Genomic DNA, 27,895 nt, shown 5'->3' with positions numbered 1-27,895 from the left:
GGGAAGGAAACCTTGGAAAGAGTAAGGCACATACATACAGGCTGGTTCAAGACATAAATGTACAAAGCTCTTCTCGGCAAAAAGAATGACCCAGACTGGGGGCAGCATCCAAGTAGCAATCCTTACAAAAAGCAGGTGGTGTCACACGCACCTGTGTCTCTGCAGGGAGCGATGGACAAGCCTCCTTTCACCGGAGGACACCTGTCAAATACAAGGTGTACACTCAGACCTGAATTCACCCGATTTCCCCTGGGCCCTTCCCTTCTCTTTACTGTGTGCTGTGATGTCCCCCTATGAGCTTACCTTGATCTTTAGTAGGGTGTGCACTCCATCCTGCATTTCCAGGGGCACAATTCACTAGTGTGATTGGTGCCAATGTCTGTAGGCTGAGTCCAGATGCCAAATGCTGTTTTATGCCTTCACAGCAAGGCCAAGAGTTCAAGGCGCCAGTTTCTTCACCGGCTAGAAAGTCCTTCCCACAAGTGAACGTTGCAGCGAATGTTGAGTGTCCAAAATTGTCTGTATTGTCTTTGTTTGCCAGTATTGTTGTGGGTAAGTACTGCTGCTGTTAGGTTTGCGCCACACCTTAAATTTGAGCGCGCCTTGTAAAGTCTCTCCCTTGCCCTTGCAGGAGCAATTATGTGGCATTAGCGCCTCGAGTCCAGGTTCAGCGCTACTGGAGACCGGTGGTTAGGTAAGTTTGCACAGAGGCTTTTGGTAAGTATGCACCACGTAGAGAGCACAGTGAAATAAGTGTCTGTTATTGGATCAAGCACAATCAAGAATGTCTTTCGTACAGGGGTTTGTGCGCTCGTGCAACTGACCTGGATTCCAGCGTCGCAGGAAGATTCGGTGAGTATGCACAGTGTTACTGATGTGCGTGTGTTAATGCTGTTCTTTTTTGTTCTTACGGGTACCGGTGTAGAGGTCCCCTCTTGACTGGAGATAGCTGCAGCGTGGTGTAAGAACCAAGTAAGCTGAATGATCCAGAGAGGGTAAGCAGAAGCAGGATGATCCGGAGCAGATAAGCAGAATGAGCCAGAGCACGGCAAGTGTGTTGCCGATACTGCTCACAGTAAGCAACAAAGTACTGGAAGAATCTTGGGTGTGGCTTATATAGCCAGCCCCACCCAAGCAGCACTAGAGCTCTCATGAGTTATCATGCACTTCCTTTGGCAACAGTGGTAACCAGGAAGTTACTACAAACACTAGGAAGGAGTGAAAGGAGGGATTTGTTATGGGATCTTTGTGTGCCTATGCCAGGCCTGCCAAGCCTCCACCCGGCATGTCCAAACTACCTGCCCGATACCCATGACAGGTGGGGTGGGAACCCACAAGGCTGCCCAAGATACTTCTCAAAATTCACTGATGCAGTCTTGGTGGAGTAGAAGCACGAGGCAGCACTGGAATATCTTTCAGATCATAGGGAGGCACAGATCATGTGAAGTCCTAAACACTACCTTTAAATGCCCCCAGAAAGATCATGAAGGGTTCACTCTGCAGATGTCTAGGCCAAAAGAGGATTTCCTGATTAAGGTGCAAGTTAAAGTAACAGGATAAATGTTTGGCAGCAGGTAACTTTATAAGGTCAGGGCTTTCCCAAAATGGGACGCAGTGAGCGGAATCCATCCATTCTAGATCTTTAGATCTAGATATTTCATGAATAATGGTTGTATCATTAAGAACAGATACTACACTGAAGCACAGACGTCTGCATTTCTGTAGGATACCAAAAAAGTGGAAATCACAAAACACATTCAAATTTCTTGTACAGCTTTAATTTCAAACACCAATTCAGTTATGAACCTGGATAACACGTTTAAAGACAAACTACTTGTGGTCTTAATAAATACGTAAGCCTCTACCATACAGAATTATTTAAATCAAATCTTTAATATGAGATGCTTGACTCGCTTGTGTTTCTGTAGAGGGTTTAGAGCTACACTGGGGACAAACCACACCATTTCACATTACACAATTTGAAGAATTTGCAGAAAAGGAATGTTAAAATATTGGTGTAAGAATATTGTTGCTGTAAAAAACAGGGCACAGAAATAAGCACTGTAAAATGTTAGCGAAGCAAAGTTCCAGTAACACTTATGTTCTGCAAAAGATTTGATTTAGGGTAAATCCAGAATGGTAGCACATTTAAGAGCTCATCACAACCGAAAGGTGTCTCAATATCACAAGTGCAAGAGGACATCACAATATCAAGCATAGTCAAATCTGTAAAGTAAGGTGTGGGTGCACACTTCAACTCAATCTTCACACTGGCAGAGTCTGCATTGAAGCAGGATTAGGTCAGGGCTTGGTAAAGCAATTAAAGTGCCCCAGTTTGGGGGAAACTACATCTAGATTGCAATATAAATAGGAGCACAAGACCAACATGATTTTACAGGCGTTCACATTCTTAATATTCACACTGGAACATAATACCAAGCTTTCACACATGTTCTGAGGCCAAATATATCTCTGCAGGCAGACCACCATATGGCCAGATGGAGGTCAGACAAACGTGATTACAATCTCTGCCAGAAGCATCTGCTTACTTCTGGACAAAGCTATGGCAGCTTAGCCTAGTATGGAACCAAACAACCACTCTGTGTACTGGCCTGAAAAATGCAGTGCTTTTCTCTTGTACCCAGGAATGGCCCTCGCTTGCAGGCAGTGCTCCCTTAAGACCTCCAGGAAGTCATCTCACCATTGTGCACAAGCAAGGAATCCTCAGAACTCCAGTTCCAAAAACGTGCCTCCTTAACATTCACAACAATGAACAGCGCAACCCGTGTACAGGATCCTGGCTGTCTTATTGACTTACCCCAAAGCAGGATTTACAATTCAACCTCCAGAAAGCACATTAATGCGGCTTTAAAATAAACCATTTCCCTAAACTATGATGGAGTAATAAAGCAGGGACCCAGACAGGACTAATGAAACAATGAAAGCTGAGCCCTCATTTCAAGGTATTCCGCAACTTTCTCATGATGCAGAAACAAACAAGTGTCCTTAAGTGTTGGATACTCCTGTCCCCTGCACACCATCAATACTGATCTAGGGAACCAATACATTATTTTTATTGTAAATTAAATAGATGAACAATCAGTCTAATCAAATTGTGAGTTATACGTGTATTGGTATCAACTCTTACTCAAGAGAAAATATCGTTGCAGAGATTTATAATTGCTCACAATTTGAAGCAAAGGTAAACAGTGTAAATCAATGGCTGAAGTTCATCTTTGTTTGTTATAAAAACAAGCATCTATGCTCTTATCACAGACGCATGGACCGAAAAGGGAAAAAGCAGCTATTTGCTCCACTTCAAGATTCTGTGACAAATCCTCATGACCACAGCGGGCAGCAGAAGCGCTAGCTTGTCAACAAGCCGCTCAAGTCTAGGTTCGATGGAGTGCGTCATCTTGAGATGACGAGTGTAGATGTTCAGGTCAGTGACTGGAGTGACAGTGAATAACTTAAGGGAGTGACAGAAATCACCAGACACTAAAACGATAATGAAATAGCACCACAGGATGTTTGAAGTCTGGCTCATAAACTGTAGCTGTTGAGTGCCTCAACATTCAGGTCACCCCAAATGCCTAAAATTAAACACCACACTCGTTTGTAGTGTATGAGCGAGGAAGGCAAAATGTGCAAACTGTATGACTCGCACCCTTGCTGTAGGGGAGGGCAAAAAAAAAAGTGTATGGCGAAGACTAAAGTTCAACTAATTTGATCCAAATTTTGTTTTTAAAAAAAACAAAGAAATGCACACAAAATTCTTGAACGTGACCACAGATCCAGAGTTTAGTGACTTTAACTGCCACACAATGGGATATTGTAGTAGGACAGAGCTTGTTTAATGGGGCAGAGTTCGACCTCCTTCATTTCCCCTTTCTCAAAGTGCAGATGAAATGTCCTTTTCAAAGAGAGGATCGCCACTATACTACAAGGTTATTTGCAACTGAAAAGTGAATTCAAAACACGCTCCATTCGGCTAAAAGTGATGGTCAGCACATTCCAAGGCTGTTCGACCACAGAAGACCTGCCTCATGTTGCATACGCCAGCTAGGGAGGGTGCCATAGGCATGTGCGCAGATACGGTATCACAAGCGAACAAAAGGACACAACCGGCAGGCTTTAACTGGGTAAGCACATGTAAATAACTAAAATATCTGCTATTAAATCAAACAGTTAAAAAAATTAAAGAACAATCCAGTAAAACCCAAAGACTCTAGAAATAAATTACAAATGCTCTTCCCTGAGGATGCCCCTACTCAGTGCATTTTGAGTCCTAAAAAACCAAGAAGTGAAAACAACCTGACCAAAATATACAAAATAAAGAAGTCACACAGGTCTACATAAACATACATTGGCGGGTGTCCAGCACTACAAATTACCTCCAAGGATAAAACGCCAGTGCACTGCTACTGCGGCTCAGAAGACTTTGCAGCCATAAAATGCCAGTAACATTTCTACAATACAATAAAAGTAGCAAACAAGTGAGGTTGGGTAAAGAGCAAGCTGTGCTACGTCTATTGCTACTTACTACTGGCCCCGAGGAGAGGAGAAAGGACTGGCAAGCACAAAACTTGCCCACCGAAATGGCTCCAATGTGCTCCACAATGACATTTGTGGTGCTATAGTTCCTAACACTAGCTCTCACAACAGCAAAGAACTCTACGAGATACACAAACCCAATCACACATCACAGAAACATTCCATCCTTCAAAGGCAACAAAAAATACCCACAATATTTATAAAACAATCTGCAGCCATGCATGACGGTTAAAAAAAAAACACAAGGATTTAAACCTGGACCTCCAACCCATTATCTGAAATGTAAATCACGCCCCATCTTTGTCATGACCTATTGGTCTTCATAAAAATATTAAAAAGATGTTTTCCTTCAAACACTTAAAGAGGTAACTGCATATTGTCTGTCAAATATGCTCTTAAACAGATGATTTTACAGAAGCCAACTGCGTGATGGACTAGATGATCCCGAGTTGATGTTCTGAATGTCTGAATAGCGACCAATAATACTTGTATACAGACGGGACACGCTGATTATGTCCCAGGTTGCTTTGTAATTTCTATATACACAGATGGTGCTTTATAACGTCATTAAGCTGGTGAGGAACCAGCTTCTGCTTCCATTCATGCATCACTGGTGCGGTCCAGACTTTCGATCACTCGGATGAGCCGGGCGTTCAGAACACGGATCTGGCTGTCCAGGCGGTCTATCTTCTCCTCCAGGCCGCTACTACTGCTCCTCCTCCAGTAAAAGCCGACAGGACCAGTCATGAAATAGACAGCGACCACAAAGCAAAGGGGCAGGATGGCATGCTCTGGCTCGCCTTCATACTTCTGGAGGATGTAAACGCAGGAGAGAGCAAAGAGTACTACTCGTACGATCCAGAAAAAGCGGCCAAACAGGACGTGTAAGAGATAAAAGAAGAAACCCAGGAAGAGAGACACAAACCAATAGGCAATGAGGACAGAACCCACCAACAGCAGTGCACGCGTTGGGTTGTTGGCAACTGCTGCCGGGCTGAAATAATGAGTAAGGTTTGAAGCTGCAAGAAGAAGAAAAAAAAAAGTTACAATGCAGGCAACTGCTTCCTTCAAAGTAGAAAAAAAATACAAACATACCCTACATCAATTGCCATTTTTATGTTATATTTTGTTAAAAGGTTCTTGTACCGTGCACTGCTGCCACTTCTTGGCGTCCTGGCGGATATGCAATGCGAGGGGATTTGGGGGTTGGTTAGTGCACTTGAGAGGGAGAAGAGCAAGATAGTTTTGATGTGCTGTTGGCAGCTTCAGTTCAGAGAAACTAAGCGTTGGTGGGTAGCTGTCATTTGGTGTCAAGGTCTGTTTTCAGGGTGGGTGTTGTGACCTATGTGCAGTTTGTGGTGCAACAGAGGTATGGTTGTGTTTAATTCAGAGTTTGAGGGCGAGTATGCAGAAAGGCGAGTTTGCACTATGGTTAGTTAGTAGCAATACCAAAATTACAGTAGCAATACCAAGATTACATTCACCAGTGCTTTTCGTAAAATGGTGAATGTCGCCATAAACTCACTTCATATTCGGTGCAATGCTGCAAGCATGCAGTGAAACAAAGGGTTTGCAGTAAATGCAAAATAAGTTTCTACCATCCCATACACACCAGCAAGGTCAAGTATTCTGCAAATGGTACTCCCCATTCATAAAAACTGTTCTCCAATGCTAGTGGGCAAGGAGATTTTGCGAGCCCTAAGTGTTCCCAGCAATTCAAAGTGTGGTACCTTTCCTACCCCCAACACCCTCTACCTAAACGTGACGCATGCCTGGTCTTCACTATTTTATCGAGTGACACAATGATAGTCCTTGCAAACGCAAAATGCAGAATATTGCCATCTTACATAATTGGTCCAATTGCAAGATATGTCTGACTAACAAATGGGCTAAAAGCAGGTGAGGCTAGCATACACAATTGGGCTTCATTGTAATAAGTCATACACGTGGTGGAGTTTTAATGGAGTACAGTAAGGCTGCACTCGCTGCCCACAACATTTACGGCAAACCATGTATGCAGCTGCTTGGTCAGGAGCAGACCTTTGCCATGTGGCCCTTAGCCGAGAGCCAGGCAGAGGCTGCCCTGAGCGGCTGTGGGCTAGGAGGTGAGAGCTAGTGAATTCAAGAAGCTGGTGGGGAACAGAGGCTGGGAAGGGAGACCGGCATGGAAACACAAAATGAATGGGAGGTGGGGCCAGGCGGAGGGGCGTGCAGGCTGCAGGAAGACACCAAAGGCAGGTGCTTCAAACAAGCACTTCAACAATTATGCGGCCCGCTCAAGCAAAGTGTTCTGTCATGCCTTTAAGAGTTTACCCACAACTTTGTGTAGCCCTCCAATAGAGACAGTGTTTCTCTCCGCCTGTCTGCAGGCTCTACCCACCATGTATGGGGTGAGAAAGCAATGAGACAGATCAGACGCACACAATTTCCCAGCAGTTTCAATCCACGGTTCAAGGAAATACTTAGATCCAACCTAATTAGTGCTTTTGGCTCCCCAGGCCAACTGGCGTCATACGACCAAGACAATTTGACATGAACTGTCTAGAATGTGTATAAAGCAGCATTGGCACATGTCTGAATGACATTTGAAGTACAATTGGTCATATATATCCCATTTCCAAACACTTTCAGCCTTCCCAAAGCCAGATCCACACAGAGACACAAGCTAAAGTGCAAAGGACTTTAATGCAGCCAAATGCAAGCGTGAGGGTTTAGGAGTTTTGTAGGGTGAAGGGAACAGAATGGGTAGTTGATTTGCACAAGCCTGTGAGAGTTGGGGTGGAGGCTGGTTGGAAGGATACAGCAGTTGGACTGCTGCATGCCTTGAGAAATCCATGGAGGACCAGTGATCTGGACTGAGGAAGGGAGGCCAGCACAGAAAGGACGTAGCCCTGCTGGAGAATGAACACCCCCACTTGCTGTGACCGGCAGGTAAGAGCTGCTCCAGCTAGGAGCAGGATGGACAGGACTCATGTGGCAGCGTGAACTGCAGAATGAGTTCTGATGATCAAAGTTTTAAAGAAAACTGGGAAGCCACTCTCCACTAGAAACATTTGCTCAAACCAGTACGTTTTTTCAAGGTTAAAATCTTAGGTTGGACGTTGGGAAGGCATGCAGGGTTTGAAGTGTGGCTGTAACAAACTCGACTGAAACGGGGAGACATTGCCGGATTCCTTGCTACACCTTTAAGGCCACCATCTAATACTATGTGTGCGTAAATATAATGGTCAGCCCAGGAGTTCTGTACAACCCAGAAATCTAGCAACCTAGCTCATGTACAAGCTCAAGGCCTGCAACTGCATAACATTGGTGCCAGGGGCTGCTGGTACAGGGCGGACCAAAGCTTTCTGGGGGAGGCTGTCTAGCTTTAGAGGACCTGGGTAGGCTCAAGGGGGCACACTGTTTTGCACCTCTCCGTCCAAAAAACGTGAATTGTCCACCCAGGCCTGCATTTACCTAGCTGAGTTTTTCCATTGATAACTACTTGCAGTTTGAAAATGTTGCCTTAAGCACTAACAGCTCCCACTAGTCGCCCATCTGTTCAGCTTCCTCCCCCACCTAAGCAGCTCCCTTGAAAAGAGCCCCACAAAAGAGTTGGCGTCCTGCTTTTAAGGGCAGGCTGGGAGTCTCTGCCTCCATGCACTTTGATTCAACTGGCTGCCACGGACACAATCATAGCAAAGCATTTCAAAATAAGTGGACTGGTGCACGGGACTGCAAGGATGCCATGAGATCACACTCCAGGTGAGAAGTAAAGGTTACTGGAGTGTCCACCTTGCACAGCCAATGAAGAAAGCTTTACTAGGATGATCAGGCCTTAGCCGTGCAGCTCAATCTTTAAGAATGAACACTGCCCTACTACCTCCCTCCACCAATGGTCTACACAGTTACACACCATCAATCCCGAGCACCTCCAGCAGATCAGTCCATATTCTCCAAAGTGTGTCCACCAAGACATCGACGCCGTACACAAACCGCTCTGTGATCCTGGAGAAGAACTAACCAAAAAAACAAGAGTGAGAAAGATAGTGAACAGGGTTTTAGCACTTCTGAAGCAATACGCATGGGGCGTGGGACGGGCTAGCAGATCGTGTGTGAGACCCCCATAGCACATACATTCCACCGGAACACAGACAGAATAAATGGCACATCAGAGGTGCATTTTGGCATTCCAGAAACACAGCTAACCCCTCCTCCACACACCCAGCCCTTGGAGGGAGCACTCTTCAGATTCCTCGCCCTGCCTCCAGCATTTCGACTCACCCCCAACCAGCTAACTCTGCCATCTCGCTCCTGTGCAGACACCTCCCCACCTAAGTCTTCATACACCCACCCTCCCCCCAGTGCCGGTCGGGCGTCACTTGCCAACTCCCTGTCCTCTGCCTGCTGGCCCACCGACCCTCATACGTGACTGGCGGCCAAGAACCACCCCATGCACAACCCTTCCCTGCACACCTTGCACCCTCCCACCCAGATCAGTGCCAGCACCCTCACTACTCCATCACACCAGCCCACCAAACCCATTCCCAATGAAATGTCTCCAACTCTTCCCCCCACACCACTGGCACTAAACCCACCAACTCCTCCACTACGGGAATTGAGCGACCAGGCGTCACCTTGGACCTCACTGCCTTCAACCTCCCATCTTGGCATCCCCAGCCACTGCTCTACCCTTTCACCATCACCAATATACACAGACTGCATCCTTGCCTGTCTCTACAGCCTCTTCCCTAATCACCACCATACACTGAGCACTCGTTCGCACACTCAAAGAATTCTCAGAAGCTCAGTCTCCCTCCCCATCAGAGCCCCTCCTTCCATAACCACTCTCACCTCCCCAATTCCTCCCCTCGCCACTCCCGACTTCAGGCCCTTCCACTCACCACCACTGTCGACTTCCTCAGGAGCAAGCACCCCCACCGTCCCTCCTACTCATGCATCCCCATCAACACCCGATGGGGCGCCAAGAACCGACAACACAACTGCAACTATTTCCTCTGAAAACTCACATTCTTTTCATCACCAAAACTTTATTCTGAGGACTCCTATTGCACAGGAGGCTTTCCCCCAGGTCACAGTTGTCGCCCACAACAGAACAAGCTCATTAGGCAGGATTGCCATTCTCCACAAATCACACCTCATCACGTATGCAGGAAAAAGCCTGCAAATCCCTTCTCGTGAATTTCCTCAGTACCCCCTCCCTTACATACAGCTTCGTCTACAACACCCTACCCCCCCCAGCTGCAATAGATACTTTGCCAATGCTCCAAGAGAGCCCCTAGCAGCAATCGGATCACTCCACTCTTGCCGTGCTAGACCTAAACATTTGGTTTGTTGCTGCATTACTACCCGCCCCCCCCCCCGTTCCATGACAACTTGGAAGCACCAAACATGTCTCAACTGGCATCAGGTGCCACAGTGAAGGACATGCCGTAGATGCCATTTTCAGCACCCCCAATCTCATCTCCACCCCTCCGCCCACCCCTGTGGTCAGGTCATGCAGCAATTCCCTTCTCGCTCGTTTCCTTTGCCTCCTCCCCGCTCATAACACTAGACCGTCCTCCTGATTCTTCCTGTGTGAACAAAGTCAGAACAGGCAGTCTGCCACGTCTGGCGTTATCTCTTCCAGTCAAGGGAGGTCTACCCTCCATTAGCCATTTTGAACACTGGCTCACCAAAGCCCTCAAAACCCTCAACCCCCACCCCCACCCCCACCCCCACCAAACCGGCCTACCATAGACAAGGCCTTTCACCCCCCAAGCACACTCAAGAACGCAGATGGCGGGCAGACCCTCCACCACTCAATGGATCTGCCTATGCACATCAGATCCATGCCTACAAGGCAGAAATCGAGAAGGCCAAAAGTAAATAAATCTAGAACAGAATCTCCAGTGTCAGTAACAGCAACAAGGAACTCCAGATTTCAATGCCTGTGATGTACTTCTCCCCTTCACACTTCTCCCAAGCACTCTGAAGGCCTTTCAGTAGAAACCACAACATATGTGCTAAACAGCACACACCCCTTACCCCACCCTCTGCTTTACCCTCCTTATCCCCCATCTCTTGACCTGAATTAAACGACCCTTGCCCCTCTCGAAAAATGTGTTCCTCAACCTGCGTAGGCTGCATATCGAGAGCCATTATTAACGACTACCTCATATCAGGCCTATTCCCAGCAGCATTCAAGACCTCAACATCAAACCCCACAAAGCAAAAAAAAAAAAAAAAACACCACCCTTGTCCCCATCCAACTAAAGACCATCTTCAATAACTGCATCCTAGCCAAACTGACTGAAAAGCCTATGCCCAGGCTCTGCCTCCATCTAATCCAACCACCTAACCCCACACAGTCCAGCTTCAGACCCCCTCCATGGTACTGAATCGTCCCTAGTCTCCACCTGGGATGACTGCAAACGCACTGCAGATTTGAAAGAGTGCCATACTGCTCCTCGACCTCTCGGCAGCCGTTGACGGCATCGACCACAGCACATTAACCAACAACAGACTTGCATGCATTCGGCATAAGGGACATAGCACTGAAGTGGATCACAGCACCCCCCCCTCCCCCCAACAGATCACAAATGACCCTTTTGCCTCTGCCCTGGTCACCAACAGGGTCCCACAGGGCACCTCACTGCCCCACCTTCTCTTCCTGACCCCCCCCACCCTTAACTGCTCACATGACCTAACCTGCTAAAACTACACTGAAGACTCAGTAAGATCCCCAAGTCTATCTCCAGGAGGACGATCAACCATCTGCTTCTCAGTCATGAAAAAAAACACAAAGATCTGAGGGAAGATAGGCCTCTTCCCCCAACCCCGCCCGTGGCTACCCTTCCTAGCCCCCTGCATCCCCTGTCACATCCAACTCATTAAAGAACCTGGGAAGCACCATGGATGCAGATGTGACATTGCGCCACATTAATACTGTCTAAATCTTGCTATCTTCACCTCCGCATTCTCAGATCCATCATCCCTTACCTGTCCTACCCTCAGAGGAACTGCAATCATGACCCTTGCCCGCTCCTGCCTCTATGCCAACTGGTGAGGGAGAAGGCAAAGAAGCAGTGTAGGAGATAGCCTGTGGCCCGCATACCCATGGCAAGAGGCCGCAGTTATGAGTGGACACGGTGGGGTTGCCATCAATACATCAAAAGCCATGGACATTTTGAGAACATCGTAGGCTGTGTAGTCTATGGCGTGTGGTCGGCTCGCAGCCTGGGGAGAGGTATATGTAGTTCAATGAACTTCACCGCTTGGTCAGGGACAGTGAAGAAGATCTTACCATCATGAGTAATCTTTAGTCGTGCCGGGAACAGGATGGCGTAGGGGACGTTGCGCTCCCTGAGCAGCTTTGACGCCCGGGAACTGGCGCATTTCCTGCTGCACCGCCAGCGAGAAGCCCGGGAAGATTCTGACCGTATGGGCTTCAAATCGCAGGTCTCCCTTTTCCCGCGACAGGCAGAGGATGAGATCTGTCGAGGTAGTTGAGAATCTTGGCGATAATGGGTCTGGGGATGTTGCCGGGTTTGGGCCGTAGAGCCAGGGCCCAGTGAGCCCGCTCGACCATGAAATACGCAGAGAGAGTAGGGTCACCCAGTAGGTCCTTGAGGAGTTTCTCCACTGCGTTCTCCATCCGCCCCTTGAGGGCATTTTCGGAGCCCCAATAATGCGCAAGTTGTTCCTACGGGAGCGCGACTCCAGATCGTCACACTTCAACTTGACTCCTTTCATGTCACGCGTTAGGGAGACCAGTGTCCTGGAGCGCGGTGACGCTATCTTCGTTCACCGAGATCCTATTTTCCGCCTCAGTGATCCTCGATCCTGCCTGGTCCAAGCGAGGCGACGTTAGCATTGATGCAGTCTCATTTTTCATGGAAGGCCATGGATTCCATTAGTAGGGTGAGGTCAGGGGCCTCGACCGCACGGTGCAGGGTTAAGTCTGGCTCGGCCTGTGGCGATGATGTGCTGGCTGGCTCATCTCGAGGGACCACTTTAGTGTATTTGTCCATTGTACCTCCTTGGGCCCCCGCCTTATCTCTGCTAGGCATTGTCGTGGTGGGCATGGTTGCAGTGAGGGCCCACTTATGGGTAGTATGGAGAGCTGAGATGGGCCAGGGCCGGCAGGCTCAAACGCAGTGTCGTTTGGTGGCGGTAGGCGGTTAGAGGCAGGTGGGGGGACCGCCGGGGATAGCAGAGAGTCAGCAGTGGAGCGGCAAGGCTGTGATGGCGAGCAATCGCAGTCTCCTTATGTGTACAGGTCGTGTGGGGGTGCCAGCGGGATGCTTAAGGGGGCGTGAGCAGAGGCGGCGACACTGTCAGCGGAAAAGTGGGCAGACAGTATGGTGGGGCACTTATGACAGTACAGGCCCGTACTGTCGCAGACAGCGGGCAGAGGTCTCGACGCCCACCGCTCCAACCCCCGCTCACCTGGTCCGTGGGAAGACGGGATCTTCTGTGTCCTCTGCGCCAGAGGGAGGAGTCGCGATGATCACTGACGCAGCAGATGGCATCCACAGTGGCAGCGTCCGCAGCAGGACCCCCAGGCACTCGCCGTTATTTCACAGAGCGGCGGGCAGTGGACCCAGGAGTCGGGCAGGCCAGGCGGGAGGGCCGGATGTTAAGCAACCGCCGGGGCCGGGTGGAGTGCTAGGCCCAAGTCCGACAGGGCCGCCAGCCAGGTCCCAGGTGGGCCAATCGAGACCAAAATCGCACAAAATGTCCAGTGCAGTGGCAGAAACAACTCGGACAGCCGATAGTCCTTCACAATATTGGGAACCGCAGATGGGAGCAGATGAATGCCGAGGCCGCACAGAGCTGAAGGCTAGGCAGCCATCTTGGGCTGCTCCACAGCGCCACCCCAGAATGTCCTGTGTTTTAGAGATGAAATGAGAAGCCTGGGTCGTGCAGTGGGCCTGGGAGGGAATAGGAGAGGTAGAGTGCAGCAGGATTGGCCAGCTACTTGCAGATTTGTTTGGCCGAGTTGTTAGATGCTGCAGGATTTGATATGGACTCTTCTTGGTGCAGACAGAACATTACCAAAATGTATCCCCGAACTGATGCCGTAGACATGCGCCTGCAGACGCCACTGGACTTAGAACTTAAGTGAAGTCCAACAAATGAAAAGTGCAGCCAATAAGGAGAGACGATACAAGGGTGCACGATGGATACCTAAAGAAAGATTTGATTGAAGTAACATGCGAATATGAAGAAAACCATATGTACTACAAGAAATCTGGATGTGCATACGCAAGGTAACCAAGACAACACAGAAGCGTGCTGGAGTAGGAGTCGGCACGCAAGTGAAGCAGCCATGCTGAGAAAAGGGACGTTGGCATTGTATAATAAATAGTAAATGAGAAGCCCTGAGAAGGGAAAACAAGGCTGCAGTTCTGACAGGTACTGAAATAAATATGTGCAGAACAAAGGATACCACAGCAAGAGCAACTACGTGGCATAAAGGAGTCAGAGGATAAGCTATGTACGTAGGACATAATAAGCAAAGCAGTGAACATTTGTGAATGCCAAGTACTGCACAATTACAGATGCAGAAAGCCCAAAGGATGGAGCAACTAAGACTCCAGAGGCCAAGAAGAGTAATAGCACCCAATATAATTTAATCAAATAGCACTAAACAGAAGGCCAGAATGGACAAAATCATGGTCTGACGCGTGGCACAGGACCAGAAAACAAGGTCGATTCATAAAGCTCTAGACGAAGATAGCGATGTACCTTCAATCACTTTAAAGTTCTGAGGAAGAGAACCAAGGTCAACTACAAAGAAACCTTACCTTAGGGTCCAACTAGCTAAGAAAGGCAGTTGTCTGATGTTGCTCCATTGAACCTGGGTTTCGTTTGCATGCTGTCAACGAGCCGAACGTCCAAGGTTGGTAAGAGTGCCAACCAATCATAAGGGCCTATGTGATGGACCATACATTGTTGCACGGGCATGTCTGCTGTCATTACATTATCTGTATTTTATGTAGTTTGAGGTTGTTCAAGGCGTGCCTACCAGATATGGGGCATACAATGATACGAACACCTAGACAGACTATATGCAGGCCACAAAATCCACAAATGAAAATGACATGGGGCGAGTAAGAAATAATGGGCCTGCAGTGTTAAGTGCTCACTCACCACTGGGTGGCGGCAGAGCACTATGCCAAAGAGGCAAAAAGAATACCAAGAAAGCATGTGCGGACGAAGAGGAACGGCCGAGAGCAAGTGAAGGGGCAATGCTTACCATCTTTTGAACACAAGATTTAAGGCAAATGGGCTAGAAAACTGACCAAAACTTACTGTAAAGAGCTCTCTGCTGGCGCAAATTACATTTCAAGAATCAAATGTTTCTTCTTCATAGTGCATACATGGTTGTGCAACTCGATTTTTTTCAGGGGCAATTTGGATTAGTAGTGGGCGTTTGCACCTCTGCACGCACACAAAGACTTTGTTTGTGCAGTCCAGGGGACATGTGGAAATCATAGCACCCTCACTGCAACGTGCAGGTGAATCAATGCATTGCAAAGGTACTCTTAAGTACTTCCTGCACTCTGCTGGACAAATGCCCGGGGGGGGGGGGGTGGGTGGGTGAGGGGGCGCTAGATGTTGGTCTAGCCCTACAGCATCCTCGAACATTTGAAACGCCAGTAATTGGGGGCTATGCCGAAACAGCTGCTGTAGCAAGTTCAACTGGGTAGGTGTAGCCTGCATTATAAAATTGCATTAAGTACTATTGTCATTTATTGACTCAAAAACCAAAGGCCCACTGTGGTGGTGCAGCCACGGTATAACGCCCGATATGCATCCTGGCACATCATGGATATCCAGGGTTTGAGGAAACCTCAGTGACTATATAGGGCATTTCTCATTCGCTGTAATGTGCTAGGCACTTAGGAACTTACAAACACTGCCATAAAGTGCTTCAAAAGGGGCTACTTCACCCATTATTCTTTAAGGTTATTACCGGTTTACTGCTATTCTATATAAGCCAAATATGCATGTTCTAAACATGACGTCAGTGAAGGACAGTGCTTATAAATGGAGTGCCTTAGAGACATGGTTTAGAGATTTTTATTACGCCACCAGCCGATTTGCAGCTCCAACTAAGTCATTAATTCTCAGAAGACTGCTTTGAGAAAACACTGACAGGCACTCTAGTGCAAAGTTAGATGTTAAGGCTGGAGTAATATTTTCTTTGTTGAAGCATAGGAGAGAGGGGCAACATAGCTTTACTTGTTCTATTCATTAGTAGAGAGCGATTGAAAATATGGACAGTGCTAGACGGGACACAAATGCATTGTTAAAATGCGCAGCACGCTCAGTCGCTTAATTGCACTGCCATTCATTAACAAATGGGAGAGAGACTTGTGTGTGGCTAGTAGCTTTCAACTTGAAACTACCCCAATATATGTATAGGTTTCCCTTAACGAATCCCTCCGTCCGACAGGTTTTTTTACTGTTAGCCACGTAAAAGGATGTCATAGCTGCAGTACATCAAGGTATAAAACCTTCACTAACTGAAATGCATGGAGTGCGCGTGAACTGCAATCTGTTAACCAGGTTTCACTACTTTATTGAAGTGATAGAGTAGCATTTTGCCTGGTCATTTGGGCCCAGAGATAATTTGTTTTGGTAATCCCATTCAGCACTTGGAACGCTCTAGGCCCAACGAGACACTCCTAGCTAAACTCCCTATTGCATTTCTCTACTGCTTCTAGGCTACCAAATAGATGACTGCTTTTATATCATTTACACTGGGCTGATCAATGACAAGAAAGTGACAAACGGCATCTATCCCATCCGTCGCATATATTAAGGGACTTGCTTCAACTGAAATGAACTGAGTTACAGCCTGCAAAACACATTTTGCTCACCAGCGAGGAGCAGACAGAGGCAAAGTTCATAAGTGAAAATCATCGGGAAGAAACGGCGAGTGGTGGCCATGTACCTTACTATGCCTTTTAATGATTTATACCTTTTCACGCCATAGAAGGTTATGCTAGGATGGGTCCAACTGGCACAAGGTCTGCACAACCAAAGGGCCTTCAGTTATGATTTGGAGACCACCGACATCCCTCAAATAACCCAACCACAACCCACTCAGCCTAACGGGCTAAAGGCAACATATCCAACTGAACAAATCGTACTTCTACACTGCACTACACACAGTAATAAGAGTGGCAGGTAAAGGGCATGTAGCCGTTTTTCCAGTGGTTGCTGGTATGATATTTTATTTAATCGCGCTCATATACAAGTGTTTCAGAGCGCGACAAATAATTTGTATTCATTTTTTAATTGGAGGGGCGAAAATATTTCCTGCGAAAATCCAGGTGCTACTGAGGGCAACATAAACAACCCAATGTTAAAGGGGCTGTCCGTCCCCCACACGCAGCCCTCCCACAGAACTTGTTTCCATGTATTGGTTAAAATGGCGCATTTCACAGCACCCTTTGAAAAATCGGTACAAAGCACGCCGTTAGATGTTGGTTTTGTATGATACCGCTGCCCATGTACAGAGGCATTTCCATCCCAATATATGCCAGTATAAAAAGTTTATGCTGGCTGCACCCAACATACTGCCGTTTGCTTTGTGCATAATGCCAACTAAGAAAACATGTCTACGTTGGCTCGACCAAAATATACTCGTATCCCCACGCAAGAACACACTAATTTTACTTTGCCAGCTAGTAGGCCTTGTCCAGACTGGCTGCACCAATACAGGCCAGTCTGGCCGCGGCCAAGGCCATTTCTACAAGGCCGCGGCTAAGGGGCTACCCAGACGGCTAGCATATATGTAGCCAAGTAATTAATGGTCGCTTTACCATGGATGCCCACTAGAAAATGCCATAGCAAGAAAATTGTACAAAGGAGGTCTCTCAGACTTCAAACCCCAACCATCATTGGCCCTGCACAAGTGCGTTATATGGGCGCACATTCACCCGCACAATATACACTTCAGCACTCGCCCACTACGAGTACAACATGCCACCTGCGATGAAGACCCTCCGGCTTCTGTGCAGCCTGTAAAAATAACCAAGCAGGACGAGCATCCCAGTGCATGCACAAACTCAGTGGCGCCACAGTGCCTACACCACGTGACCGTAGGCACTCTGAATGTGCAGGGGCGCAGCGACACGTTAATTCCCAGGAATGTAGGCTGCGCTGGTGCAGGGAAGCAAAACTCCTTCCAAGGCCTATTGGATGCACTGGGGAAGCAGAACTGTCTATGGGGAACCATGTTTCTCTGTTCAGACTAAAGCCTGCTTAATGCCGCTGAGGGCACCGTTACCACTGGGCTGGCTTGGCTCTTCCATAAAGGAGAGGGTCACACTGTCGCCCATTATGGACGAACAGGCACGAGTATTTTTTAAATGCGACCTTCTTTCCTGGTATCATATGAATGAGATCTGCACTCCCTGATAACTGGGGTGGAGGGGCAAAATAAGTATCAAGCCACCAGACGTTTTATCATCACACATCTCTGCCTAACAGTATAGTGAGTACACCTAGCTCCTAAAGGGAAGGCTAGGTAGAAAGCCTGCTCAGCCACTCCCACTTCACTGTGATAAACAGCCTCCCAACAGTTTCAGAATAAAATGCATCAATAGAGAGGAGAAAGAATGTAGTCAGCGGATACAATATACATACAAGCTCAAATTCCTTACCACTAGCTGGTTAGCCAATTTGAACAACGCCGAGCTACTGGCGGCGCTTAACCAAGTGGGACCTGCGAGCTCATGCATGGGCCACCTGCAGAGGGACGGTAAGAGGGGAGGGGCGGAGAGCGGCGCGGCAGATAGGATTTTGAAGTGGGAGTATTTACTGCCCATTTTTAAAGGGATTATTTTATAAGCGAGTAAAATAGAAATGTTCCTGTAATAATGATTTCTTTCCACCTAGTGATTTATGCAAGTTTACTTATTCCGATTAGGCAATAGTTTGTGGCACTACATGCACTACTGGCCTAAACCCATCCATGGAGCTGTTTGGGTGAAAATAGGGACCACAAGGTTCTGCGTGTCTGCTTCCTATTTTTTGTTGGGGTGTATTTTGACTCCCTATTTTTAGGGAGTAAAAGTGGCTGATACACCTCATCTGTAGGGCTGGTGGAGTGGCTACATAAACAGAGGTTGACCGGACACCCAACAAGTTCCTGTGAAGGAGTGTGACATCTAGTGCAGCTGTCGTGCCCAACACAGCAAGAGGCAGGAACAGGATAACTATTCCGCATGCAGTCAAGGAGGTTGGGACCTTGATGAGACCCCGGTGTGGGGGGCAGGGGGGTTAAGCCCCTTGTCATCGATTCTCAATATAAAAAGCTCACTTCATGGACGTCATTTAGGGGTCACCCCTGCTACACCTAAAAAATTAATTCCAAAATTGAGGCTCATGGGCTGTGGCTAGCAGCGCGTGGCTGTTTCTGGAGAAGCTGGTTTTCCGATAGCTATAGCCGCTAACATAGCTCAGTGGGTTGAGCGCTGGTTGCTGCAATGTGTTCTGCAGGTTCGACTCCCAGCAAGGTCAACTCAGCCTTTCCTCCATCCCACTGAAGTTGATAAATGAGTACCAACACAGGTTGGGTGATATTGTATGTATATTTGTTCTATATGAAGCGCTTAAGCGTTACACTTAATTATCGTGTGGCGTTAGAAGTATGCTTGCATGCACAGCGATTTGGTAATATGGGTCTATACGTATTGATATTAGCGATATACATGGTGATCCATTCGTGTATGAAATATATATCAATTTATAGAGATACTAACCATATTTTTCATAGTGTACTCAAACAATGCTGTGTGATGCCACTTCCCCGTTTTGTGGTGTGGTGAAAGGTCGAGTTCTATCGCTTCCTGTGATGTCACTTCGGGGGAGACTAATACAGACTGGTGCTATCTCGGCCATCCTACCAGTCCGTCCGTCTGGTTAACCCTCGCAGTGCTTGGCTCCAATGACCCAGCAGGGGCTCCACCTTTGCTAAGCAATTGTGGTGGTGAGGGTGGCTGAGGGGACACTGGCAGTGTGTCTGCATTCCCAGCCACCAGATTGGCTTTGTGCCTTTTCTTGAGTGGCATTATACGAGGCAGTTTGGTTATGGTAAGGTTTGTCTGGCTTAAAAGAATTTTGCTTGTCCTCTTCAGGCTATCTAATGTGTTCAGCAGGCATCGGCTGAATGGGAAAGGGTGGTGTGCAACCCGATACTGGTGGACCCTGAACGAAGTTAGTCAGTTGTAGCTTTTCAGGGACTGGTTTCTCGCTGTGTTGGTCTGTGTGGTGGCTGATTGGCAAGGAGCGTAGAGGCAACATTCCTATAAAAAAGCTGCCTTATTCAGATGCGTTTTGGTATTGCGGGGAGAAAGTACGAGTCGAACACACCTTATTGGGCACACTGGTGGTAGTGAAGTGGGAGATTGGTGGGTTCTGAGAAACTGGCATTGGTTTCTGGTGCTGTACTACGTGAGTGTGCACATCACTGGAAAATACAATAAAACGGATCCCAAAATGTGCACTTGCCAATAGCCTTTGGCATTTCACTCATGGTCACAATGTGCTGTGTTCATGTTGAGAACTGCCAACCAGGTTTGGGGCCGGTGACCAGCTTGGCTAGTAGCTTGCCATGTATCTCCTCTCTAAAACGGAAGCGCCGAGTTCTGTGTTGTAGACTAATATTTGTGCAGGAGTGTTGATGTAAAATGAAAGGGGATGTAAAGCAGTGTTGGCAATGAACACATTTTTAACTGGGCCCAAAATGGATAATTTTAGTTGATCAACTTTTGTAATCTATACTTTGCACATGTGTGCAAATAAATACGCATTTTTTGTACTTATAAACAGATAATTCACTTCAGGCAATGTTAAAGCGTCATGGTCGCCATCTCTGCTGGTACTAGCAGTGACACGGCGCTTGTCTGGAGGGGTTGTGTCTGAAATTAAGGCTGGCAAGTCTAGTATTTGATTTGCCAGTTGCTGCCGCGTTGTTCTCACGTGAGGTTTATGGCTCTTGGATTTTCGTGATCACTATGTACGCCACTTCATTCACGTTCGTTTCCTGCTGTAAGGGAATTAGGGGTTGGATATGACCCTTAATTCAAATGCAGCGGATGAAGAGGAAAGTGGGCAGAAATTAGGTCTGCGAGCATAATTTGAAATTATTCTGTAAGAGCATGCAGGAAGAGAGGTGGGGGGGACAGGAAGTAGGATGCGGTTCCCATGTGCAATGGCTACCGTCCACAAAGCAGAAAACTAAAAATATTTGCACACATTAACATTATATATTTAAAATAACCTAATGCCGTGTAGGTAATGTTCTGAACCAACATGGGCAAGAGAGTTCTGAAGATGGGAGTGTGCGTTTGGCAGGGGTTCGTGTGAGATCTCGATCTCAGCCCATCAGTCCTAGGAAGAAATGTCTTGTGGTTTTACTTGGCTCTGCCAGGTCCTGTGTTGCTTAATCACTTTGTTGGTGTGACATTTCTTTTTCAACCGAAAGTTGCATACAGGCGAGGGGGTAACATATCTGTAGATTCAGGTAGGATGTGGCCAGTCCAAGTGACATGGAAGTTACATTATCTGGTGGTCTTGTCTTTACAAGACTGAAGTGAGCTGTTCACTAGATGGCAAGGGCTCACCTGTCCTGCCAGACACCTGTAAGTGTGACCGTTCGTTGGACAGCATGCCTGGACTGCGGTGGGTAGTACTGGGTGGGGGGAGCCTCCAGTTTCGTAACCGGGGGAGAAGCTGTTGCTTGGAGCGACAGAATAAACCCCCTGACACTGCACAATTGTGAACTGTTAATAGTGTACTGGAGGTTGACATGTAGTTCTGTTGCAGGTAAGTAAAGAATTTGCACATGAAACAAGTTGCACAACTACGGCTCCTCCATCCAGGGTGTCCCTAGATCTGCTCCAACAACTGGATCGAGGGCCCTTAACTTACTGTAAGGCTAGCAGAATTGTGTGGCTCCCGTCTCTGAAGTAAGCTACTGGAGGGAGACAAGCAATTGCTTAGTAAAAAGGCAGCAGACAAGTCCAGGAGAAAGAGGAGGAGGAGAGCAAGGTTGCCAGTGTCATGCATATTATCAGGTTGGTTTTTTAAGTCAAGTAGGGCTGATCAGTACCATGGCCGGGACGAAACCCACACCGTCTCTGGCTGAGAATATGGTGGAGTTCCAGTGAGGCCTGAATTTGGGTGTAGGCAGCACAGTGCATAATTTTTTTTAGGAGGAAGGGGACAGTGGTAAAGAAAGGAGTGCAGTGTTCCATGCTGCTTTTAGCATTGGAGGTACAATGCTGGTGATGAAGGAGTTGATGCAGACAAGGGCTTCTGCGCAATCCTTAATGAGGGGGCTGGGTATATGGCTCCATGGCAATGATGGTTTCAAACCGGCAATCAGATTGGCGGTCTCCAATTCAGAAATGGGGCAAAAGGTAAAGAGTGGCTATGTGAAAAGGGGAGGGCTGGGCTAGGCAAGGGTCCATTGTAGTGGGTTTAGTGATCAGGATAGCTTGCTTAAACTTGATTTTTTCTTGGAGAGACAACTTTATTCGAGAGAGCATCTGAATGTTTGGTGTCAAACATTTTTGAGGCAGTTGGAGGTGGGCACATAAAAGGGTTTGCAGCTCTGAGAATGCAGAAAAGCTCACGAGAGTGGGATTGCACTTGTGCATGGACCAGTTGGAATGCATGGAGCATGAAGGCGGTCGATCTCAAGCACCTCGTGAAAACCACCATATCACATCTCCACGCTTACTCTCTTCTAGACAATACCACTCAACTGGAACACAGCGATACTATGACACATATCGGTATAGCTGTTCTCATACCAACACCTGACTCATACTCCCCATCATCGTAACTTAACAGCTGGTTGCACACCCGTCAGCCTAGGCCTTCTGAGGCCTAACAGCCAGAATCTGTCTGGTATCACCCTGCCAGAACACATACTAACCACCACACATACCGTTAAGAAGCAGCTATCATACGAGTGCCACACCTGTTGCACACATCTGGTTTACACATGCACATGTTAACCCTCATCTTGTATACATTGGGGGTGAACCAAGAGTATACAAGTACTTTGTTTGGCTTTACAAGGTTTATGGGGAGTAATGGTTGTCCATGGCGGAGAGAATGGTGGTGTTGTAGGTGTTGACTAAGTCCGTTAGGTCAGAGTGTAAGGAAGCTGGGAGAGAGGGGTTAGCAGCGAGGAGAGGAAGGAGTCGTTCTTTTGTGAGGTTCCATGAACCCCGAGAGTTGGTGGTTATGGGTGTGTATTGGGGTGGGGGAAACATTAAAAAGGGACTCAAGTCTTTTTACTATGACTGCCCCTATAGTTCATTAACAAGGAACTCTCAAGTAACACATTGAGCTGTTTTGACCTCAATATACATTTTTAAAGAAAAGGAAACTCATCACAGGAGCTCTGTGGTACAAAAGGTATTGCCTCCTTCATCAGTACATACAGGACTGATAACAGCCAGAGCCCTAGCTTGGATCATGTCTACACAGGCTCATGTATGGTGGGTCAACGCATAGCTGATAGCTTAAATGGACAGCTTTAAAAATCTTAATAAAGCATGCCTTTTTTTGCCCAGTTCTTAATTTAGCGGTTGCACAAAGCTTTGTAAGGGCATGGGATGGTGTACTGCAGCTCTGTAGGATTTTAGTATCACTAAAGCCAACTGTCTGGTGCGATCTCAACAAGACTATTCCTGGTCGGTGGGGCAGAGAAATCGAACAGCCAGGGGCACTTTCTTACCGCGTACAGAGTTAGGATGGCACGTAGTAGCGTGCAGTTGTGCCATTGGGTAAGTGGTAGGATAGCTTGATCGGGTGGATTAGAGTTTGCTAGAACAGATTACTGTGCCAGGAACCTACGGAAGGACCGGGGGTCCAGGCATGATGCTGAGAGTTCGTGAACCAGAGTGCTATCTTGGCAGGTCTCCAGCGCAAGTTGCAATTCGGTCATGAATGCTGTGCTTGATGCATCTACGTGACATGAGGACGAGGACATTTTGGGGGGTGTCATGGTAATGTTACAGAGTGGGCGATGCCCCCGAATTTGCATTTTGCTGCACTTGTTTTAAATTCAAATTACGATATTGTATGCGATTCATGAGAACGTTTTCCCCCTTATTTGGAAATTGAGGTTGAGAGATGTTTGTTATTGGAAATTGTCAGGGACTAGCTCCCCTGCGATAGCGGTGGCAAGGCTACTGACTGATTTAGCATCCTCGCACAGACATAGCAGGCTGGATTAAGGAGTCTCAGATCCATCTACACAAACAAAAGCCAGGAAGCTTCCCGTTCATGCAAGCAGGGGCCTGAGCACTGGCGAGGAAACGCCTGCGGCAACCAGTAAGTTTATGTTCTTTAAAAAGAAAAATTAATTATGTGTATGAAGTGTGCATGCTTGTGTTAGGTGAACAAACGTGCATGAGTATGATTGCTGTTGCATGTTGCACAAGTGTGTATGTTCTCATTTATTATTCCAGTGTGTATGGATGCGCGTATGCTTGTGTTATGAGCGAGTGCATGATGGATGTTGGCGTCAATGAAACAGTCCTTGCTGTGTGTATGTTGTGTAAATGTGCTTGCATGTTGACTTGCGTTATGAGTGAGTGCATGATGGGTGCTCGTGACTGAACGACAGCGAGTGCTTGCTGTGTCTATGTTGTGTACGTGTGTTGGACCAAGAAGATGTTGGCTAGTGGAGGTAGGATGTTTGTACAACAACCCTCCTCCCCACCGGCCAAAATAACATCTGAGGTGCCATGGGGACAGAAATGTTATTTAACTTGACATCTATAATAGATATTTCAGTAAAAAAATACCATCCACCTTTAGTGCCTGGCATAACCACATTGAATTGTGGGCGTGCAAGAGGAGCTCGGGACCTAGATGACCGATTTCTTTAATGGTCATCTATGACACCCAGTAAAAATAATTTAAAAAATGCCTTACCCAGTGCCTTGCATACATGCAATCACATTCACTGTGTGCAGCACTGGGGCCAAGCATTACATTTTTTACTGGGTATGCCCAGTAGAGAATGCCAGCGTAGTCCGCTGGGATTCCTACCACCTCACATGCATGCTGACTCCTTAGCCACCCCCCCCTCATGTGCAAGGCGCACATACACAATTATCACTGAATGTCATTTATTAATGGGCATCTGATAGATGCCCAGTCAAAAATACCAACCATGACTGAGCGCCCCCAGCACCCTGCAAGCATGCAATTAATATGTGCCTGCAAAGCGTTCTGGCATTGGCCCCCCAGCGCCTCACAATCACATTAACGTGATTATGTCTGACAGCAAGGCGCTTGCACACCATGCAGCAGGCATGTATTTTTTACTGCGCATGGTTGATTTCTCATACATGTGGAATTGTGGTACGACATTTTGTATTGGGCATCTTTGATAAAGCAACCCAAAGTAGTATGTTGATCAGAGGGTAGCCAGGTAACCAGTGCAAGTTCGGATTCAGCCAGGAGATTAGCAGAGGAGAGCAGGAGAGAAAGCAGAAGCAAAGAAAAAGGTCTTGAGGTGCACCTGGAATCGTAGATGGTTCCCCTCAAGTTTCAGAGAGGCTGTTCCAGAGGGAGGCCCCAGCAGAAGAGATCCTGAGGGAGTTGGAGATGGATGAGTGAAGAGTTCGATAAGGAAGATTACTAGGAAGAGAGAATTGAAGGTATTCAGGCCCCAGAAGGCTTTGTGGATAATGCAGAGGGAGCCAGTACAGCAATTTCAGTCCTGGAGAGATGGGATCCCTGGGCTTGAAGCCAAGGATAACTCACAGTCCTGTTTTGGATAAGTTGTAGAGGGCGGAGAGTAGAGGCAGGCAGATTTACAAAGAGGCTGTTGCAGCAGTACAGCCTAGAGCGAACCAGAGCTCTAGAGACTGAGCTTCTGGGGAAAAGGAGAGGTGCAGTTGGTAGTGTGACTTCTTAGAGAAGTCAGATGTGACGAGAGAAGGAAAGTGCTGAGTCGAAGATGGCCCTGAGGTTTTTAGCCTCACAGGTGGGAGCAGGTAGAGGGCCAAGAGAGTGACAGGAAAGGAAGGAGCAGGTTGGCCGAGGAGAATCTTGGTCTTACTGACATTAAGGCAGAGATCATTGGCGGCACACCATTCCTGTATGGCGGACAGACAGCCAGTAATGAGAGAGGGAGAAGGGAGCCTAAAAATGAGTTGTGTCATCCGCATAGCACTGAAAGTTGGGGCAGAGGGGCAAGGCTGTGGGCCAGAAATGCCAGGTATTGGTTGAACAGTCAGGGGGAGAGGTTAGACCTATGGGGAACACCACAGGCAGAGTTATAGATAGAGGGAAAGGGCCCTACTTGGACCTGGGAGGGTCAGAGAAGGTTAGCCAAGTCAGGGCCTGATCAGTGATGCCCAGGTTATCACGGAGACTGTTGAGCAGGATGGCATGGTTGACCATGTCAAAGGCAGAAAAGAGATCAAATGAGATGAGGACACAGGGGGTGTTGGAATCCATGTTGGAGAGCAGGTGTTCAGAGATATTCAGGAGAGCAGTGTCCACGCTTCTGGCAGCTCCGAAGCCAGCTTGATGGTCATGTAGACAACCAACAGATTTAGAGTGAAAAGTAAGCTGGGAGATGGCCAGCTTTTCCAGGAGTTTGCCCAGGAAAGGAGTGATGGAGATTGGACGATAGTTAGCCGGGCAGTAAGGCTCAGTAGAGGGTTTCTTAAGAGAGTGCGCCAGGGAGAGCAGAGCATCAATGTGGTCCGTGATGGTTTTGGACGAACAGGGGTGAACCTTGACAAGACTTCCAAATGAGAAGCCAGGGCTGCGCAGAGGGCCTGGAAAGGGACCGGAGAGGTAGAGACTGCAGCAGGATGGGCCAGCTCCTTGCAGATTTTAAAGAGTTCAGCTGAGTTGTTAGATGCCACAGAGATGCAGGCTTGTACAAGGGCTCTCTTCTTGGTGCTGACAGAGAGAGACAGTATTGCCTTTGGAGCAGGCGGCAGGCTAGTTTTTGAGGTGATGTACCAGAAGCACGCCATTTCCACTCAGCCACTATGCACTGGCGTTTAAGGGTGACAAGGTCTGAGTCATACCAAGAGTTGCACTTAGCTTTGGGCTTCAAGCAGATCCTTGAATAGAAATGTATGGGTACAGCCAGTGTGAAAATGTATACTGGTACATATTGCAGGAAAAAGCATTAAAATGTGTTGGAGAAATGATCATATGCACTGTTGGTGACTTACAGCTATTGAATTTTTTCACGAGTTACACCAAAAAAACTCAATTGCAAACTATGGCTTTTTACACAAAATTTCTAAAAAGTGTGCTCTAAAATGCACCATATTCAGCCATTTAAAAAAAATCTCAGTGGGGGCAGTGGCTCAATCTCTGCCATCCCTGGAGTGGTACAGGCTCCTGTGCTATGTTCAGTTGCTCTGGTATATCTGGGACCAAATATGTATGACCCTCAAGTTCAAATTCACCAGCCAGCACTGGGCAACTCCCTCTGCAATTAGGCACACCTCTCTAGCAAACCCATCAGAAACCAAGCCTTCAGATCATTCAAAGTGTTCCAGAGAAGGCTTATATGGACAAGCTCACTAAACTCCTACTTCATATGGTCCACCTCTTGCTGGCCAAATCATGACTTTACCTGATGCTCACACACCCCCTTATTCACCCCAGGGAAGAAGACCTCCACCCATCAGGACAGTGAGACAGGAGTGCCCCACTCCTTGGCACCAGGGTGCAATACCATACCCACCAACAGGACCGACCCCCGTTTGGGATATGCTAGCAATCTCAGGACTGCAAGTCCCAGAATGCAGCTAAACCCAGAAGTGGGCTATCCCAGAGACCCAGGAAGTCCCCTGCTTCCGCACACTCATTCTGGAGGGGGTAGTAGAACCATCCACGCAATAGAAGGGGGGGGGGTCTGCATGCCTGGCTACAACACCCAGTAAAGGGGTGTCATCATGTGCCCCTCCAAGGGCACGGCCGGGGTCACGCTCCCGCTGCTCGCATGAAACTCTACAGTCCAGTGCCAGGCCGCCTCCCCGCCTCACCTTGTGAGCCGCCCGCACGTTCTCCTCGCCGAGCACCGAGCTCAGGCCCTGGTAGGCCCCGCTGGCCGCCCTGCGGAAAGCGTTCTGTTTCTCCGGGTTCCGGCTGCGCGCGGCGTCACACACCGCAAAGCCGAGGAGCAGCATGAGCAGCAGCGAGCAGAGCCTGGGGTTGCGCGCCATCTCCACCGATTCACCTGCGCCGCCCGCCCGCCCGCGCCGCCAGACTCCTTCCTTCCTTCCTTCCCCGCTGCCGCCGGTAATAAAGACGCTGAGCAGCGCAGAAAGCG

At 47.9% G+C, this 27,895-nt stretch overlaps 1 protein-coding gene and 1 non-coding gene across 2 annotated transcripts; both read right to left on the bottom strand.

Moving 5' to 3' along the window:
• Positions 1–1,756: 1,756 nt before the first annotated feature.
• BRI3BP (BRI3 binding protein) lies at positions 1,757–27,895 on the bottom strand. The gene is made up of 3 exons (XM_069620119.1): positions 27,609–27,895; positions 8,450–8,552; positions 1,757–5,573 (listed from the first exon to the last, which is right to left on the bottom strand). The coding sequence occupies exons 1-3, from the start codon at positions 27,786–27,788 to the stop codon at positions 5,155–5,157; spliced, it is 702 nt and encodes a 233-aa protein (XP_069476220.1). The 5' UTR covers positions 27,789–27,895; the 3' UTR covers positions 1,757–5,154.
• Positions 6,839–6,973, bottom strand: LOC138496883 (small Cajal body-specific RNA 11). Its single transcript, XR_011278341.1, has one exon. It is a non-coding gene; the product is annotated as a small Cajal body-specific RNA 11 (non-coding RNA).

Source organism: Ambystoma mexicanum, chromosome 10 (assembly GCF_040938575.1).
Source record: "Ambystoma mexicanum isolate Mex_15411 chromosome 10, UKY_AmexF1_1, whole genome shotgun sequence".
Classification (NCBI taxonomy): Eukaryota; Metazoa; Chordata; class Amphibia; order Caudata; family Ambystomatidae; genus Ambystoma; species Ambystoma mexicanum.
The sequence above is the reverse complement of the archived record's forward strand: the minus strand, read 5'-3'. Positions and strand labels throughout refer to the sequence as shown.

Bases quoted from the DNA above. Each gene is read 5' to 3' on its own strand.
- BRI3BP (XM_069620119.1), bottom strand. From the start codon at position 27,788: ATGGCGCGCAACCCCAGGCTCTGCTCGCTGCTGCTCATGCTGCTCCTC. The intron at 8,553-27,608 runs GTGAGGCGGGGA...TTTTTTGGTTAG, and splicing joins ACGTGCGGGCGGCTCACAAG to TTCTTCTCCAGGATCACAGA. The intron at 5,574-8,449 runs GTGTGTAACTGT...TTCTTCTTGCAG, and splicing joins GGAGGTGCTCGGGATTGATG to CTTCAAACCTTACTCATTAT.